The sequence below is a fragment of the Gasterosteus aculeatus genome, chromosome 3 (assembly GCF_964276395.1).
Source record: "Gasterosteus aculeatus chromosome 3, fGasAcu3.hap1.1, whole genome shotgun sequence".
NCBI classification, from domain to species: Eukaryota; Metazoa; Chordata; class Actinopteri; order Perciformes; family Gasterosteidae; genus Gasterosteus; species Gasterosteus aculeatus.
Window position 1 is genome coordinate 10,071,679 of NC_135690.1, and position 19,673 is coordinate 10,091,351.

Below are 19,673 nucleotides of genomic sequence, written 5' to 3' on the forward strand. Positions count from 1 at the left end.
CACCGTTGCTGTTGTTTGCATCTCCCTGTTGATAGCCATGTGGAGTCAATGGATAATGTCGCGTTCAAAAGTCATAGTTTATTTATCCACGACCCCATGTTTTATTTTTAGATTTCTATGAGTAATTAGCAGTTCAAACAAAGAGTTTTATTCTCATGACTACACAGTTGTAGGGGTCATGCATGTCCAAAACAAGTTCGGAATAACTGAGCTAAATTACTCAACTTAAATTTCTTACACTTTGACTGTTAAAATGTTGCTTCCATGTCGATGCATCTATGTTATTAGTTGAACAATGTATTGTATTTTAATATATCAAGGTTTCCTTTAAAGTAGAACTGGAGGAATTTCTGTATTTTTTACTCGTAGGTAATGTGATGAATAAAAATGTACAGAAAACCTTTTTTTTCTTCAAAATCACTTTTATTCCACAATTTATTTTATCAGGTCTTAAGGCACCCTGAAGAGATGTTAGAAGTTGTTCTTTCAAATGCGGGCTCCTTTTAAGACTGTGTAAACATAGCTTTGAATAAGATAATTTCCTGTAAATCTTTGCTTAAATTATTTCTTTACAGTGCACAGACATTGTGTTTTGTGACAAAAATACAGTGTGAATTAAGTAAATATGATAGTGTATATATACATTGAAGAGTAATAGATTGGCAGACAATCAGATCAACAGGCGAAGAATAGAGAAAACTAACAAACAATCTTTGAGACCCAGATAGATATACAGATTACAGTAAGATATACAGTAGATTGTTACAGTGAACTTTTATTTTTGCAACACTTTTCCTTGAAAGCGTTCTTTTTTTTTTTTTTAAACTGTACCTTCTTGTGTATGTGTGCGTGTTGCCTCGGCCACCATCACTGAGCAGCACCCTGCGAGGTGGAGCAGGACCACTTATCAAGTCCCGGAGGGCTCAATCACATACTGGCTATTGCAGTGAAGAGGTGAGAAAACGGGCAGACGGGAGGACAGACAGACGGACATGCAGACAGACAGCTACGCAGACCACAACACAAAGATGTGTCTATAATTCTCTAAATATGGATCACAATGTATTTATATATAGAAAGGTACTTTGTAATTGGCATTTCATATACAGGGATATAGTGGCTACACTTGATTATCAAGGTACGTTCCTCTGAAGTCTTTGTGATGTGAAAGGTGAAATACTCGACGTGTTTGGAAATGTTCTACTCTCTCAATTACGCTATACAGCAAGATAAAAATCTTCACCAGCAATAATACGGCCGTTCACACAGTTTGGAGAGATGAAAACAACACTCTCTTCCTGACAGCAGAAAGATCTATAAATAATTTTAAAAAATGATATCTGCAACAACACAACACCTCCAAATTGCTTGGTTGCAATGGCTAAACGTTATCTAATCACATCAATACTACAAATAATAATAATAATGTCAAGAATAAACTGAGTGGAGAATGAACATTGCAACGGGTGAGTGAAAGAATGGAGGGGGGTGAGGGGCAGAGCCTGTGACTTTGATCTTTGAGGAGGAGATTGTAAAGGAAAGAAGGGTCAGAGAAGTCAGCAAAGCAAGAATCAATATGTGCATCCAGGCTGTCCTGCCTGCATCCCGCCTCTCAGGCCAAATGCCGTCTTTGTGACACATTCTGACACTTCTTTCCTTTCCCTTTAAACACAAACCCTCCGTAAACATGGCGGGCTCTGCGACTGGTTTCCATCCTACGGGGCGGCCCGTCTCTGTTACTCGACCACCGTGACCCTGAAAGTAACACGACCCAGGAACTTATCCCTTTCGTCGTTGTTGCGGAGGTCCGAGCCCTCCACCCTGCACTCCACCGGCAGCTCCTTGTTGTAGTCGTCCTTGGTGAGCAGCAGCTTCACGGCCACCAGGGGCTGAACGTAGCTCTCCTGCATCAGGGGAGACGCAGCTGTCCCTCAATAACACATCGAGGTGACCGTGTTAGCGTGCTTGATCCGAGCGGGGGGGGGGGGGCGAATACTTACGTGGGCCTTCTTGCCGTAGTAGGGGAAATACTTCTTGTCAATGCGTCCCTCACTGGGGAAATACTGCATTTGAATCGGGGTGTCTCTCTGCACAGAAGAACACTGTGTTAGCCAGCGCAAAGTACACATTAAATGAAATGCCTCTCATCGTGGTAAATGAATAGCAAATGAGATATTTTTCCAAGATCACCAGACAGGACTTGAAAAAAAGCAAAGGAATGTTGTTCTGTTTGTTAGTGAGGAGATTCAAATGAAGTGGAAAACATGTAGTGTTCTGGCTAAATCTGTGAAGGGACATTTTTTGGAGTTTATTAGATTAAGATGGCTTGAAAATGGCACTGGGATGCGTTCAGAGGCACCTGCTTCATGACTTGTTACATAATACGAATGTGTTAACACCCCTACTGGCCTTATCCTGATGATTTACATATTATCTTACCCTAAAGCCGTCAGTGACAGCATGCAGAAAGAAATCGGACACAAAAAAACAACAAAAAGAAGGACAACATGAAAGATCAACAGAAAGAAAATGTTGACACTGTTATGGACATCGGGGATTCTTGATAGGGACAAAATGAAAAAACAATACACATACAGGTAACTGCGACATGTAGAGTACCGTGGGGAAAACGTATTTACTTTTACTGTGCAGTTGATGTAGGGATCCCCACGAGGCTTCAGGCCAATTATCTATGAGGCGAGGGAAACAGGAGAAGTTCAAACTGATCGTCAAAAGGCTGCAGCATGTGCAGAACCAAAATTAGAAATGAGTCAAATGAATTGTTTATTTTGGGAACAGTCAGCAGACGAGTAAACAAATGGAGAGTACGACCTGTGGGAAGGAATGAAAGGTTAAAAGGACAAAGAAAAAATTGTGAATTCGTCAATTGTTTGAAAAGCAGATTTCAGTGATTTTCAGGTCACGGAGAGCGGGAGGTACCCTGTTCATCTTCAGCAACACGCAGGGTTTTCCTTCAGAATATCCAAAGTTGGTGTCAGAGAGCCCAGAGCAGAGACTCAGGAAGCCCCTCTTGAAGAGACAGGCTTTCTTTGACATGTCCTCTGTGTCGTCCTGCAGAAAATACTCTCCTGGTGGGCAGTCGTCATTCTTGTCCTGCTGTGAATCATTATATCCTTTACGGAGAGAGGATCAGAGATATATTGAGGTTAATGGAATGATTGGAGAGGAATGGAGTGGAAATGGTTTTTATTCCATCAACCTTTCAATCCGTTTTATTATAAATGTATTTGCGTATCGGCAGAAAGTACACTTACTTTGCAGGAAAGACTCCAGGTGCTTGACATATTGTACATACTTTAAGGGGTCAGATTTGTTGAACGATAAATCCAGAGAATTTGGACGAATCACCAACCCTGCAACAAAGGCATGAAGTAAACAAACAGAGTAAAGGAATAAAATATTCCCAGCAGTGGAAACAAAAGCCTTCATCGGAGTTCGTCTCAAATTACAAATAGCATTCTCTGATTCAAACAAGCTCTGCTGCTGATGCACAGGAACAGACTTTAAAACAGATCAATACAAAAGGTAGCTCCAATGAGGCGCATTATTGTGACAGCATGTCACTGGTGCAAGTATGAATAATGAAAGCGATGCTTGCAGTTCGCTGTTGGCTTTGTGCTGTAAGGTGAGAGACACAGACCTGGGTAGGGAACGCGGTCTCGATATTTTGGCACGTAGTCATCCAGCGTGAGCAGCAGCACCCACATGGTCAGGGCGAACATGCCGGCCAAGAAACAGTAGAAAACCAGGTAGAACAACAGGATGAGGGCTGGAGCGAGGTGGAGGAAAAGAGAAGGAGACATAAGGAAAGACAGGGGATTTACTTCATCTGCAGGCCAAAGAATTTTTGAGGGAAACCATTTTGGATCAAGGGGGAGATGCTACTTGCTGCTAACAAATCGCAGGCCGTTTTTCACCAGAGGCCCTTCAGTTTCAGTTCGCTCAAGATTTAGCGATGAAGCCGCAGTGCTGAAATGCTCTGACGCCTCGTTTATGCACAATGCAGGGCTCAGAAAAGGAGCCACAGTTATGGAAACGCAAAATGGTTCACCATCCAGCTTGCACAGCACGGATGCCCTCTAAAGTTGACCAAAAAAAAAAGAAAAAGAAAAAAAAGCGATGGACCCCTCAGCTTCCTGTTGTACACCCCCCCCCCCCCCCCTTCCTCGCATTCCTCTCCAACAGTATCCCACAATGCACCTGCTTAGTGCTTGAAAAGGAAAGCAAGAGGAGAGAGGGAATCCCATTTGACCTTGACAGGCATGCTAATGTGGGCGGCCATGCAACCGCAATGGAGCATCCCACCGCACAGCAGCGCAGGGGCCCAGGCAGCCCGACAGCGCCTGTAGGAGCTGGCTGCTGGAGGGAGGGTGGTGTGTTACCCCCCCCCTCACCCTGGAAATAACTGGGGAATCATTACATAAAATGCATGGCCCCATCAGCTATGCTCAGGAACGCTGTGGCAGCTCCTCGTGGGAGTGATAACATCTGGAGTGTGCACTGCCAATCGGTATTTTCTGAAAATGACAGTAATGCAGATGATACATAATTACCTCCCCCCACCTCCCTTACAACACCCCCTGCGTTTGTAATTGATCATCACCTGGTTGATCATTTGTGAAGAAGACGGCGAACCCCTTAAGAGAGCATCATCGAAGGCTCCTCTTATTACAGGCTTCTCCTTTACACCTGCCCACGGGCCTATGGTGGCACCTCCGCTGCGCCACTCGTTCCCTCTCTAAGCGCAGGTATTTTAATTCATCCGCGCGCGGCCATTCACACGAGGCCTTGTTAACCAGTGACGGGGGTCTCTTACCCCAGCTGCTGCCCGTGCGACCCAGAACCTCCCCGGTCCTCGGGTTGTAGAAGGAGTCCTTCCAGCCGGTCGCGCTCTCCTGTTTGGCCGCTTTATCCTCGGTGCTCGCCATGGTGATACGCTTCTCTTTTTGTTGGTCCAAAAATACGCGGTAATATTTCTCTTTAAAAAAAAAAATGCACACGCAAAAATGGGGAACGGGCGATGTGGTGATGCGAAGAAGCCGGAAAAGCGGCTGTGAGTGGAGTGGGCGGCGGAGAGAGAGAGAGAGAGAGAGGGGGGGGGGGGAGAGAGGGAGAGAGCGAGAGAGAGAGATGCTCTGGTGGAACAAAAAATGAAGAAGCGAGAAGGGGGAGAAAAGGAAAAGAGAAAACGTGTGACGTTGACACCGGCCCCGCCGCGCAGCTGATGCAGTGCGACCAGATGGATGGACATTGGCTAATAACGGAGACGCGCCGTTACGCGCAGGGATTATAAATAGAGCGCACATTATCTTCCTTTTCTTTACACGTCGCACTGTAATTGGCTGCGTGTGTTTGTGAATCCATTTGGTACAAAGTGTCTATACGGACCGCGGGATCCCTGAGTGAGAAGATCAGCGACTGTCGCCTTCTATGGGTCCCCGATACCATCACGCGTCACTGCGATTTATCACAGTTCAGCTCTGCTGCGCACCAGTGCGACTCGTCGATTCACCCAAACCAATAACCATCGGCTTGACGCACCGATTCAGTCTCGAAAGCTTTGTTTTGACAGACACACAGACAGGAACATAAAATGCAGTTGTTTAAATGGGCCAGTGATCAGCTCACTTGAAGCCCATGAGGAGGCCGTTTGTGACTGCATAGATATTTGCAGCATTTGCCTCCCCTTGTTGCCATGGCAATGGAGCATTACTGAAATGTTTGTGTGAGCGTGCCAGAGAGAGAGAGAGAGAGAGAGAGAGAGAGAGAGAGAGAGAGTAAAGCTTGCATGTCTGTAAACAGCCAGATGTGTCACAGTTAACAGAACATTTTATCTTAGAGTCTAAATTAAGGATATTGAATTTTTGTTTTCTCATTCATATTTAATAAATAAGCTTCAGCCCACACTCCTTTCACGCAAACCCTTGTCCCTGCTTTGCCCGTTGAAATGGTGCCTGTTTTGCCACTGACTCAGATCAAGTGAACCGAGAGAGATGGAGTTAGTGCATAGAGAGGCAGCAGGGAGAGGGGGGGGGGGGGGTGTAGACACTGACAGAAAAAAAGTAAGGCAAAAGCTTAACTTCCAACCCCGGCCCTCCAGCAAACAATCCCAGTGTCTCAGAGATTGAGGAAACAGAGTTACATAACGACCCTTGATGCGGCGTCCAGTGGGGGAGGGGGGACTAGTGGTCGCGTTGCATCCAGTTCCTGCTGTCAGATTGGATTTGTTGCAAGGCACGGTCCACTCATACAATGCGGTACCGAGCACAAAGCCAGCACGCGCACACACACACACACACACACACTGACACACTGTACTGATTAGTGCGAGCAGCACTGATTCATGGGCTATCGGCCTGTCGCTCTCTCTCACTCACCCCGGCACATAATCCTCTGCAGTCATGCCACTGTGAGTCAAACCCACAGGGGAGAAGCGGCCCCCCGTGTAGGAGCGGGGAGGCTGAGATTGACAAGTAGACTATAGAGAACATGTTTGGGATGTGTGTGTGGGGGAGGGGTGATGCATAAACGCTCTACAGTATCTGTGTGATGCACACAACACGTCTGCTCTTCCTCATAGCGGACGCGCACACAATCCTCCCATTGTGGATGAAAACCCCCTTCTCTGTGCTCTCAATTAGAGCCCCCTTCGCCATACCAGCACCATGAGCAGGAAAACACACCCCATTTGTTCTCAGTCACTCCATCCGCAAGCTACCATAGCAACCCTCACACGGAGGTTGGTTACATCAATGGGAAGCCATCCCTGCACTCACACACAACATGCTGTATTTCTGGTCATTCCCCAGAGACGAGACAGCAGCATTTCGCCAGGGTCCATGTGGGGGTGAAGCCCTTTAGGCAGCATCTGTTCACTCACCATGTCGGTGACACCTTACAGCACAGAGTCTCTCAAATCCCCATAAGCAAATGCAAATAATTCTGTTAAAACAAATTATAACCACACAAATCTTGTTTTGTCCCAGTAGCTCGGGAACAACATCTGACATTCGTACTGCTTCCAGTAATTTCAATCAGAGGTGTTAAGGTTTGCGTTATGCATAATGTCGCGTTGCAAACCTTTTACAAACGAAACATTAATACCGTATTGGGAAATCCAAAAAGATTCAGGGTTCATATTTTCTTTATAATTTGTTAGAATTTTATTATAATGCCATTGGAATTTTTAACATTGCCATCAGAGTTCATCAGGTCATGTCAAGACTTGAGTAAAAACATTATCATATGACATAAACATGGGTGAGTACACAATGGAACAATTTCATTACAATAAACTGAAATAATTGTAACAAAACATATATTGACAAGAAACATTAATGTACCCTTTTCTGTTTCATGACAGTCCAGTAAATAATTATATCCCTGATCAATTTGTTCTAAAAAAACAGAACCTTGAAATAAGGTTCAGAGTGAGTGGACAGAAGGTCTGTGACCTCTCGAAGTGGGACTTGGGTTATCCATCTTTCTCATCATGAATGACAATACGATCTTCCCCCTAGTGTGGAGGTGACCAATGGATCAAGTCAACTCAGTGTTCTTTTTTCATCTCCTCATAACATGGACAGCAATGCTCCTTCTCTCTGTGGTGTCGAAGTGACCATTGGATGCTGATTTAGCAACCGCTCCTCGGAAGGAGGGGGGACAGATTGTGATGCCAAAGGAAGAATCCTTGGAGTACCCTTGAATCATGACTCGTATGTGTTTCAACTCAGCTCCATGCTTGTAAGCATTTAAAAAATGTCCGGTTCAATGATTTCACACCGGTGTCAAGTATAATTTTTCAAACAGTAATAGAAACATGTAATTAATTAATTAAGCGGAGTCAAACTATATGACAGCGATAACAGAAAAGCTTCAAATCGTACCGTAACAAATCACCCTCACAGTCAATACACAAACAAAGACACTATCTCTGGTTTATTTCCAATGCAGACGTGAGGTAAGCGGTAAAGAGAAGTTCTGAAATACAAAAATCCAGTAGGATTCCCAGAAAGAAAAACACATCCTAATAGGGAATCAGTCTTTCCCCACAGTATAATCCCATTTCATTATAGTATTTAGTATTTAAAATGACACTGCTCCAGCTTTCCAAAAAGCTACACGTCTGTTTTCTCTAGAGAAGCAACATTTCCTGGAAAAATCACTGTTAAAATCAAAAAAAAACTATGATAAAAGGAAAAATACGCTTTTTCAAATGTGTCTCTTCCCTCACAGTGCTGTCGCTATGGCCGTTCATACAGGTGAAAAGTCAATCGTTAGCGCCCCCACGTGGGAACATGTACAACGATTAACCCATCTAGATAAAACACCAGGCACCAGTGGCCTGAGGTGTGGAAAGAAAGAAGGATGATGATGTTGTTGTTCCATAAAGAAATCAAGTAAAAGGTAGTTTGTATGTCGACAACAATTCAGTGCTGTAAAAACTAGTGAGGACGAATAACAAGCCACCATCAACAAACCATTGTGGTACCATTTAAGACGTGCCCTTAAATGAGTTAATAGAGACAGCTGAAGGTTGTTATAACTTAAAACTGAGGTCGTTTGTGTCTGCTTTTCACATTAATGCTCATGTCCTGGTTGAACCAAGGATCTCCCTGCATCCGGTGTCAAGGCTTGTACCAATTCATGGAGCGTCGGAGAGCTCTCTCCCAGCTACGGAGGGCCGGGATGTATTCCACATTCGGGCTGCAAGCACCGCCCTTGGGTGCTCCTTGGGGCAAGTAGGTTTTGTCGATGACCTGCAGCCTTTTCAGCTCTTCCTTGGTCCTCCAGAAGCCTGCAGTGGAGGACAGAGAGATACTCTGGTAAAACAACATTAACCCCCTGCTTCTGGCAAGCCATAAAAACATCAATAACAGATTCATCCTTTGCGTTTGATTCGATTAAACGCTGCCTAACGTAGAACAATCTAAATAAATACTATGAATAATTAAATGCAAAGTCAGTTACATAACAATGACAATATTTTAAGTTGGCTGTTTCTGTGCCAGAAATAAAAATAAGGCTTTTGATTATAACTCAATGTCATGACTAAGCCGTGGGATATTTTTAGATAAATACAGAGAACTACATTGAAAGTGAAGCGTAACACTGAAGTGTCTAACTGCTCGACAGCTGCGCAGGGAGTTATTACCTGAAAGAACTGCAAAACTAAAGTGTTCCAAATTGGAAACGCCTTAATAAGGATAATGTAGATAGGCGAGTTATTATGTGCAAACCTTTTCCGAGTCCAGCCAGAAAAGCAGCCCCTAAACATGACGTTTCGTAGTGTTGGGGCCTTGATATCTTTCTTCCAAACAGGTCTGCAGTCAGCTGCATGACGAAGTCGTTGGCTGAAACACCGCCATCCACCCTGAGAGAGAAAGAAAGTTTACTCAATTACACTGCAGCTCACTTAACTATAACGGTATCAGAGAAATAGACACTTGTAATGCATTGGCAATGAAGCCAAACTGGATTAGTGGAGGCTGGGTACTAAAGAAAAACCACTCTGTTATTTCTCATTTGCTGGCTGAAACCCAAATCCCACAATCAGATATTGTCGACTGGAATATTAAAAGGTTGTGAGGCGACTACGAGAGCCAAATGTCTACGTTGGGTCTATCTGCTTACATTACTACAATACGATTCCCTTTAATTCCCAAAGGGGATGAGGAGAACGGCACCTGATCTTTGTGATGGGAATGCAAGTTTCTCTCAGCATGGTTTCATATAGCTGCTTGTTCCTGCAAAGAATAGCAGGAGTACAACGGGGACCATATCAGTTGGCATGAATGAGAAAAGAAAATGAAAGAGAAAAACTAAAAGAATGACTCACCTAAAGGCGACGGACTCCAGAATGGCTCGAACCAGATGACTTTTAGTGGTAGAAGGTTTGAGGCCCATAAGGGAGGCACAAGCTTTGGGATCATTGTGAGGAGCCTTTTTGGTTAAAAACAAAGTACATAAACAACCAGTCAAATGTCTTTAAGTGAAAAACCGGACCTGGAGAAATAATGTATGACATTTTCTGGTCAGCAAGAGTGCAGCTATACTATTTAACATGTAGACTGTATGTAGCTTATAATTAGAAAACATGAGACAATCATCACATGCACGTAAAGCACAAGCATTGAGGACACACACTTACAAAGGCCAGTTCACAATGGAGGGCAGAGGAAAACAGAGACACAACCGTGTTACACAGAGTCCAAACAAAAAAAAACTAAAAAGCAAATCCATGCCTGTATCGGTTACATGTGCCAAAGTAAATACATGTATTGTTTTACTTTGGGGGAATATTTGTGCACACATCTGAATATAAAAGTAGATTGACTCCTCTTTGACATCGTACACATCTACCTGCAGGCCGCTGAAGGAAGGGACGAAACACACTCCGTCTGAGTGGCTGACACTGTAGGCCATGTCGCTGGTCTCCTGGACGTCAGAGAAGAGCTCTGCGATTACAAACGCACGTTTTCACACAAGCCTTCTTCCCAGCATTTTGTTTGTGACACCACATTGTGAAGCCCTTCAACTAGCAGCCACAACTTCTAGTAAATATTAAAAAAAAAACTAGTTATCAGAGCTATTCCGTACTACTCATTTCTCACCGAGCTCCTGAGCCCATTTGATCGCGGTGCCAGTGTCTGCTGCATTGCCTTCCGCCAGATACACCACCTCGGAGACAATCTTCCAGCCCACCACAGGATACAGACCTACGAAGAAAAACCGCTGGCATGAAATGTGCCTGTATGGACACATCTGCATAGAATAATCTCATCATGTGTGTATTTTTGCTTTACCAGCTACGGACGTATGCGGTTTGCTCCCGGTGTTGATGTTCATGAAGGTGCCTGTTCCCATAGTGATCTTGACATCACCAACGTCAAAGCAACACTCTCCAAACATGGCCGCCTGCTGGTCCGCCATCTATGGCAAAGGGAGCCAGTTGTACTCAACACATAACGCATGCGGTCTCATCTAAGCAACACAGGAAATGTCCCTCCAAAGTAGGCCATCTGTCCACCATGAATTCTACCTTCTGTCCTCCTGTCACAAAATCCTTGCGTTTGTTTAACTAAACGTTGCTGCTTGATTTTACAACATAATTACAGTGAAATGCACTTGGGACACTGGAATAAATTGAATAAAAATTAGTCGTTATCACACAGATTAGAGCTCAACAACTCACCACTGACAGGATGGGAATGGACACTCCGAAGATGGACGGGTCTGTGGAACCAAAGTAATGGCTGGTGCGTCACGAGAGAGAGAGATCAGAAAAAATGCATTTCACTTTTCATCAGAAATCCTTAAAAAAAATGATACCAAACAACGTATCACATCCAGAAATACTGATAATATGCATTTTTTCAGCAAATGTTTTTTACATTATGTTAACTCCTATACAGAAAGACATTTTTATCCCCATTTTTTCAACGGCATTAACATAACTGCCCAGTCCAATAGGACATTAATGAAGTAGCTTAAAAATAACCTGTTTCATATGATTTAAACATTAGTTTACATTCACAGTTCAACAGAAAATGAAGGGACACAAGTTCCACACACAAGATAATTTTGTGCAGCAGAATTGAATTAAATATCTCGCAACCAACCAACAACAAACAAGCTACTGTGTGAATCCTGACACACAAATTGGGAACCACTGATAATCATAATAATAATCGTCCTTATCTGAGTGAAAACATTTTGTCCTATTTGTAGTTTTGACAGCAATCCACGAATCAAATGCTGGGACACAAAAGAAGAAGATAATCCAGTATCCGTGGCTGTTATCCGGACTGAATTAAGGCCATGCAATCAGTTCATTCAGTCCGAATGCGATGATTGGAAATGCTACCTGCCTTTTTAGCAACCTGCCTGCCTACCGCGGCTGTTTACGTTGGTAATGGTAATTGTGGGGGGGTGGCTTTAGAGGGAGGCCTGAGAGGACAGGATGTCAGTACTTTTGTTGCTAGATTTATCTCCGTCTGGAGTAGAGCTGAGGGACACTTTCATTTGAAGAGTCGGCTATGCTCGGCTGGGTTTGTTGGCTGGATCTTTTTATTATTATTTAACCCTAGCTTTGGAACTGTGTATTACTTCGGACATCTTGGGAACAGATCATTTTGGAAATTAAGAAAATCAAATCAATTTATGCATTTATATTAGAAGACTAAAGCAAGATTCAAGTGTCGGATGGAATTTTATAATAATGGTTGACTCACTCTGTATTTTCTACTTTGGGGAAAATAGAGAGAGGCAGTGAAACAAGAAAGCTGAGAAAGCCACTCCAGCACATCTGTGAAAAAAAACAGGGAAATGGCAAAAACAAACTGGCAGGAACTTTAAAAAGAAACAGTAAACACACACTGCAAACACCAGACCTGATAAGAGTCAAAGATTCCCGTTGAACTGGCGTTGGAGTAGTCCGTGGCATGGACCCGACCTGAAACAGATTCACTTACACAAATGAGTATTTCACAAAACCCATTTCCAATAGGTTAAAAATTAAAAACCTTGGTATGAGCGCCCAGTCATGTTGCAACACCTCCTCTCTACTCCCACCTTTCGTGAGTTTGAACAGGATCCAGGTGTCTATTGTTCCAAAGCAGCAGTTATCTTCAGCAACTGCTTGACGAACCTGGAAAAAGTAAGAAATATGATAAGGCCGATAATATGATCTTCCCTGTTTGCTATAAATGATTTCTTTTTCCATCTTTACAACTAACCCTTGAACACGCACAGCCTGTGAGTCTTGTTCTAGGTGTGAGTTTCGGTCAGTAAATTGGTTTGAATTTCCTTCTACACACACACACACACCTGCTTGTAGTGTGTTAGGGCCCAGACGAGGCGGAAGGTGACGTGTTGAGTGGAGAAGACGATAAGACTTGCTGCAAGCGCCCGCTTCTGCCTGGTCACTAAGTAGATCACCTTCATCGAGGCATGGATTGCCTGCGGTTGTCATGCACACAATCAACGCCATGTTGGAGGAAGGGACTTGACTCATTCAGCAATGATCCAAATTATTTAGAAGTTCCAGTATTGTATCATGTCTCTTAAATTCTAAACGCAGATGAAAAGCAACAAAAGACTAACCTTCATTGTGCAGGAGCTGTTCCAGGATTTTACCAGGTCTGCAGCCCTCTGATCCTGCCAGCTGATGAAGTTATGGAAAGGAACCCCGGTGGTCCTGTAAAAGTGAAAACGGGGGAGTAAAATGTACCTCAGACGTGAAGGCAGGTTTAAAAGTGCTACAGAACTCCTACAAGTCCTATGTTTTTTTTGAAGGCCATTTTACCTGTCCCATGTTGTGAATGTTCCTCGTTGAGTGGAGATGCCCATGGCCTCTATCTGACGCATTTGTACTCCTGCATCTGTATTGGGAGCCATGTGCACACACATTAAATGGAAATATTGAGAAAAAGGATGAGATTTTTTTTCGTGGGGCGCCCCCCTGTTATAAAGGATGGGGAAAGGTATCCTGTTATCAGATATTAGTGTTTCTATGTATTGGGGAGAAAACATCCTTTTACATGTCATGAATTGCATCCATTTGTCAAAGGGTGTGCCTACAAACATGTCCAATGAACACCAATGACATCCTAAAAACTTGTAGCAATGGGGAATTGTGCAACTGTACCTTGCACAGCTCCTTTAACCACAGTGATAAACCCTTTCCAAATTGCATCTGGATCCATCTCCACATATCCGGTTTCTGGATACAAAGGAACAACCTGGGTAGTATTACAATAACAAATATATACAGATTAGCCTTAAAATAACCCAGTTTGTGGAACAAGAATGAAAGTGGGCGAAAGGTGAAGCCAAATGGACAGCGAGAGGAGGAAGAATACCTCGGTGGTGCACGCTCCTCGCACGTTTGCCTCCTTGTCATAGACGTGACATCTGATGGATGTGGTTCCAACATCCACTGACAAAATGAAGCATTCCTTCTTGGAACTGTGCCTCTGACTCCCCATTGTAGAGACGTGTCTTCTACTGTTCCTCAAATCAGTGCCACAGCCTCCATGGTCAGCTCACACTGGGCCCGTGTTCACATGCTGAATGGATGTCCTGACCCAATAGCTTATCTGCATCGGCTGGCTTGTTGTGGTCGTGCGGAGGCCGCAGTGTAACCTTTGCACCGCAGATGCCACGTTTGGCAATGGGAAACTTAAAAATCCAAGATCCTTTCAACAATGCTCATTTAATCGGTATGAAAGAAGAGCAACATAATTAAGAGAACAACCTCTAGTATAAGTCCCCTTAACTTAGAGTGCACTATAGCTGTATGAAACAGTCCATGTAACGTTATGTTCTTAAAAGTTTCTACTGATACTTAACTGATGGAGTATAAATTGGGGATTTTAGAGGAAACAACACACCGCAATTATTTTACAAAGTTCTGCCCAAAAGATGTAATTTATACTTTTACTTTTGAATAAGTACTTACGTCTTGTCTGTATAACCAAAAAGAGAAGCGGTAAAGCGCACACACCCAACAGGCTACGTGCTGGTTTTAATCATAATACTGTACTTTGTCATTAGCCGTGCACGGTGACGTTAACACGGGATAAAGCTGACGTGCCGGTTGACCGACTCAAGGGTCGGTTCGAGCTAATTTGCTACACAAGAGCAGCTAACAGTCAAAAATTTTGATTTTTTTTCCGCGGTTAGCGTCCGCTGCTAAGAGAAACATCCCGCGTTATGCTTCTCTTTCTGAACAGCATTGGTTTGCTGCCCAAATATTCACCGTAGACGCGCTCATAGCAGTGCTTCCGTACTTTACGGTCACCCTGTTCGGAGGAGAGTCCAAAAGTTGTTGTCGGTGATATTTCCCGTGCGGGTTTGGCTCAAGACCGCACGGGCACCCGTAGGACGGGTCACGCATGCGCACTGCGTGGATCAAAGTGGTCTGATTCTGTCAATCGGCCAATCGATAATGAAGCGTTTCACAGGTTGAAGCTTGACACTTGTGAGTTGTCTGCTTGCATTCAATATGAGAATAGTTTAAAAATGTTTCGGGTTTTGATTGGAAACGATTGAGGTCGTATACAAACTGCAGGCTGGGCCACTATCTCAATAACATGATTGTGTGGCGCAGGCGGGTATGATATAATAAATCATCATTAAACATGAATCAAAATAATATCAATCTAAATCTAAATTACAACATGTAAAATGGCACTAACAGAGGGTGTGCTGGGAAGCACAAGGTTGGTGGTTCGAGTCCTGACTGCCTCATGTTCCATGTCGAAAGTGTCCCTGAGCAAGACACCTAACCTGTAATTGCTTCCCGGGCAAAATGTAAAAAGCCATGGGTTAAAAATGTAATGTAAGTCGCTTTGGATAAAAGCGTCAGCTAACTGACCTGTAATGTAATGTGTATTTTTCAGGCTACAAGGCTTCGTAAAAGACAAAGCAAAGTGGTCACCAGTAAAGAAGTAGACAATGTCAAGACTGGTAAGTCATTTTTAGGAAGCCATTGGAAAATGACTATAAAGATGACTGTTTGAACTCAATGATAATAACGTTATATCATTGAGTGTAATGACTATTTTTTAATAGTTGTCATTACTTTTGCAGATGCAACATTAGTCTTTCACGTTTTTCATCTTAAATATCTACTTACTCTTCAGATCAGAAAAGAAAGTTAATACATATATTTTTTTCCAATTAAATGGTATGTCTTACATCGCAGGTTTTGTTTGTCTAATAATAATACTCCACCTTTCCCCTCTGTGGAACACACTTATGCATCTTCACTGTCTTTTGAATCAAATCATTACTTTGCCAAAAAAAACGTTTCTCTTCAATTGATGCTGTCGCCTGCACAGAGTACGTTCCCCTTAAGAGTGCAGAGGCTGAGACTGAGGAACTGATTCAGAAATCTGAAGATACTGCAAGAAAAAAAAAAAAAACACCAAACAAATGTCTGTCGGATTAGGCATGGCATCATTAACAGAGCTTCTTCCTCTTCAGGTCCTCAGATGGACATTGTGGTTGGACGTACGTCCACGGTATCCGTAACCTGAGGAGAATGAGGAGAGAGAGACCAATGGAGCCAAACCGCTGAAGAAGACACAACGTAAGGATGCTTCAGAGTAAATGAGTAGTCAATCATCAAACGGCTGTTGAATGACGTGTTATGTGGCGAGTCTCCTGCTTCTGGCACTATAGCAACACATTTAACACTGAAACCGGGAATATTCATTCAAATCAGCAGTATGTTTTCTGACTTTCAATGTTTTACCAAAACATACTCAAAAAATGTTTCATGTTAAGGCAGGAAGATGAATCCAATTTCATTTTCAACACTGTTTTCCAACGTATTACTTACTTACGAAGCAGCTGTAACATTTCTTTCCTTTGTTTTAGTAAAAGGGAAACGGAACGCAAGCTCCTCTGCTGAGAGCTCCTACCGAAGAAAACTAAGCCCAACGATGACGTATGAACTCAAAATAAGACCATCTGCTAAATGCTTTTGCTTTGTAGGATGCACTGCCCTCTTGCCCGTACAACATCTCTCTCTCTCATTCGGTTGTAGGATACTGTGTTCATGTTGGCAACCTGAACGAATATAAACCATTTTATGACCTTCAAGATGCATTAAGCAAATGCTTCATGAATCAGAGTCTACTGGTTCAAGACATCCGATTTGACCGATCCAAGTGAGTACGCTGTTTAGCATTTTTACTGTCTGTTCCCTTTGAGCAGAAAACCCTGACGTAGAGTCATTAGGTGGTTTGTTTGTCCAATCGATTCCCAAGTGGAATTCCTGCTTCTTTTAACACTAAATCTTTTGCTGTTGTAGAAAATATGCTTTTGTAGATTTGGCCTCAGAGATGGACTTAACCAAATGTTTGACGTTGGATGGAGAAGTGTTGCACGATAAGCCGATGACTATTACCAAAGCGAATGTCAGAAGCACAGACGCAACGGTCAAACAAAGCAAAAAGGCAACTCAACTAAATATGATTGTTTTATCCCACATTTAAAATTCTAAGAAACTTTGATAGATGTTGAAACCCCAAGCAGGACATTACATTACATTACATGTCATTTAGCTGACGCTTTTATCCAAAGCGACGTACAGTAAGTGCATTCAACCATAGGGTACAAACTCAGGAGAACAAGAAACAAGAAAGTGCAATTTCCTCAAATAAGCCAATTTACAATTTGCTATATATGAGTGACGTTACAAGTACAATTTAAGTGCTACAATTTGTTAGTCTTTAGTCGAGGTAGAGTCTGAAGAGGTGTGTCTTTAGTTTGCGGCGGAAGATGTGAAGGCTCTCTGCGGTCCTGGTGTCTTCAGAGAGCGCGTTCCACCATTTCGGCGCAAGGACAGCGAAGAGTCGAGACCTAGTCGAGTGTTTTGCTCTCAGTGAGGGAGGGACGAGTAGTTTTGCAGATGCAGAGCGGAGAGTGCGGGTTGGGATGTAGGGTTTGACCATGTCCTGGATGTAAGCTGGACCCGATCCATTCACAGCATGGTACGTGAGCACCAATGTTTTGAACTGGATGCGGTAGCCAGTGAAGAGAGCGGAGGAGTGGAGTAGTGTGGGAGAATTTCGGAAGGTTGAAGACCAGTCGAGCTGTTGCATTCTGAATGAGCTGCAGAGGTCGAATGGCGGTGGCAGGGAGACCAGCCAGGAGGGAGTTGCAGTAGTCCAGGCGGGAGATGACAAGAGCCTGAATCAGTACCTGCGCTGCCTTCTGAGTGACAAGGGGACGTATTCTCCTGATGTTGTAGAGCGTGTATCTACAGGATCGCGTTGTCGCGGCAATGTTGGGAGTCAGGGAGAGTTGGCTGTCGAGTGTGACGCCGAGGTTCTTAGCGGTCGAGGTGGGCGTTAGTACGGAGTTCCCAAAGTTGACTGTCAGGTCCTGGGTAAGCGAATCTTTTCCGGGAAAGAGAAGTAGTTCAGTCTTGTCGGGGTTGATTTTCAGATGGTGGGCGGACATCCACTGAGAGATGTCAGTTAGACAGGCAGAGATCCGAGCCGCCACCTGGGTGTCCGAGTGAGGGAAGGAGAGAATTAGTTGGGTGTCATCAGCATAGCTGTGGTAAGAGAAGCCATGCGAGCGAATGACATGAATTCAAATGTCAAATGTCAATGAATAGTCCACAAATGGGGATGAAGATCTAACGTCTAACTTGTGTACTGTGCTCTGTTTAGTAGACAGAGATGAGAAATATTTGTTTTTGAGGAACGTCCCGTACAACACAACAAAAGACGACCTTCTGAAAGTCTTCAGCTTGGCTGTCGGTGTCTGGTTTCCTGGTGGGACGGAAGGTCCAACACAAGGGTGAGGCCTTAAAAAACCTTTATTACCGTCCGTTTCTTGACTATACATTGGCTTGTCTTTCGTTCTTCAATGAGTATTTTAAATATTCTGGTGAAACATATGTATTTTTTTGCAGGTTTGCATTTCTCGGGTTTGCCTCTGAAGCAGCTGAAAAGGCCATGAAGGCACACCAAAACATGAAAGTCCTCAAAAAGCCTCTCGAGGTACAATTCAGCAAAGTACAACAGAAACCGGGGCATGTCAAAGGTGTGTAGCATTGTTCATTTCATCCTCTTCATGTAATATTCAATAGCAGAACATACATTTCAAGGGTTTTCTAAAGTCCGTTTTGTGTTCACGAGTAATGAAAACAACATTTTTCTTTTCTAGTTCTGTTGAGAACACTGGTTGTGATGGGCCTCGCCGAGAAGACGACTCTTTATATTGTCCTGATTGCAATAGCGGCTTAATGGTTAACACTGACGTGTCTGCTGTCACACGGCTCTCAGGTTTGGCTTTCTGGAGCTTGAGAGTGAAGAAAACTGCAAAGCTGCCAAAGAAGCCATGGAGGGCTGCGAGATCCACGGGCGCAAAGTGACTGTGGCTTATGCCAAACACAACCGCTTAAAAGCCCCCGTGACGCCCGGCGGGCCGCCTGCGGGGGCCGGCGGTGGTGGGCGAGGCGGAAGCAGGTAACACTCGAGTTAAACTGCTGTGTCAAAGACACGTTGTTCTTTTTTTTATTATTAACCATAAATGTTTTATTAGTATTGTGTAAACATGTTCGTCTTTATTGGTGTACATCCAGTTGTCACCTCTCCAGGTACATTCATATAGTCAGAGCATCTCAGCATCTCTTTGCGCATTTTGTTTTTTCTACATGTGATTTAGCTAATTGCCAACAAAGTGACTTAATTAGAGTGTTTACATCCTGTTGTTCTTTTCTCTTGGGGTCTAAGCGAAGTGAATTTAGCTTGAATAATTACATTCCTGCTATTCTTTCTCAGCTTGTTTTTAGAATTGTTCTTGCATATGATGGTTTGCAACATGTATCTGATAATTTAATCTGTTAAATAATTCTAATCTGTCAAATAATTTATGCAGGGACAGCTGGTTTTTATCTTGGCTTTATCTGGGTATTTCTTTTATCTTGCATTCGTGTTGTGTTTTTATACACGACAAAGGTCAATTACTCTACGCGTTTACGGTCTTATTTTAGATTCTCGACTTGTTTGTTTTGATTGCCTTTGCGTAAAAGTTTTATCTTAATTTATTACAGGTAAGAAGTGTGGAACCGGATAACAACAGGATGCTTTTAAAATAGTGCAAAATAAAGCCTTAGTCTGCAAAAG

The 19,673-nt window shown here is 43.3% G+C and overlaps 2 protein-coding genes and 1 pseudogene across 4 annotated transcripts; 1 reads left to right on the forward strand and 2 right to left on the reverse strand.

Moving 5' to 3' along the window:
- Window positions 1-401: 401 nt before the first annotated feature.
- Window positions 402-5,707, reverse strand: LOC120816239 (sodium/potassium-transporting ATPase subunit beta-3). Its single transcript, XM_040171736.2, has 7 exons — window positions 4,838-5,707; window positions 3,662-3,790; window positions 3,276-3,374; window positions 2,941-3,134; window positions 2,640-2,690; window positions 2,001-2,087; window positions 402-1,904 (listed from the first exon to the last, which is right to left on the reverse strand). Exons 1-7 carry the CDS (start codon window positions 5,325-5,327, stop codon window positions 1,737-1,739), a joined length of 1,218 nt encoding a protein of 405 aa, XP_040027670.2. The 5' UTR covers window positions 5,328-5,707; the 3' UTR covers window positions 402-1,736.
- Window positions 5,708-7,160: 1,453 nt separating this feature from the next.
- On the reverse strand, window positions 7,161-14,978 carry gk5 (glycerol kinase 5). Of its 2 annotated transcripts, none has more exons than XM_040171723.2 (16): window positions 13,884-14,978; window positions 13,670-13,763; window positions 13,328-13,403; window positions 13,126-13,219; window positions 12,850-12,981; window positions 12,595-12,670; window positions 12,414-12,475; window positions 12,255-12,328; window positions 11,216-11,276; window positions 10,827-10,953; window positions 10,635-10,739; window positions 10,384-10,478; window positions 9,860-9,963; window positions 9,708-9,767; window positions 9,261-9,394; window positions 7,161-8,818 (listed from the first exon to the last, which is right to left on the reverse strand). In XM_040171723.2, exons 1-16 carry the CDS (start codon window positions 14,007-14,009, stop codon window positions 8,649-8,651), a joined length of 1,590 nt encoding a protein of 529 aa, XP_040027657.1. In that variant the 5' UTR covers window positions 14,010-14,978; the 3' UTR covers window positions 7,161-8,648. The 2 variants fall into 2 exon arrangements, with proteins under 2 accessions (XP_040027657.1, XP_040027658.1); XM_040171724.2 differs by having other exon boundaries at window positions 13,670-13,744; window positions 13,884-14,881.
- Window positions 14,979-15,268: 290 nt separating this feature from the next.
- LOC120816254 (nucleolin-like) lies at window positions 15,269-19,168 on the forward strand (annotated as a pseudogene). The gene is made up of 8 exons (XR_013467094.1): window positions 15,269-15,492; window positions 16,012-16,117; window positions 16,408-16,477; window positions 16,576-16,700; window positions 16,844-17,024; window positions 18,158-18,342; window positions 18,458-18,588; window positions 18,712-19,168. The product of XR_013467094.1 is annotated as a nucleolin-like (transcript).
- The last annotated feature ends 505 nt before the right edge of the window (window positions 19,169-19,673 follow it).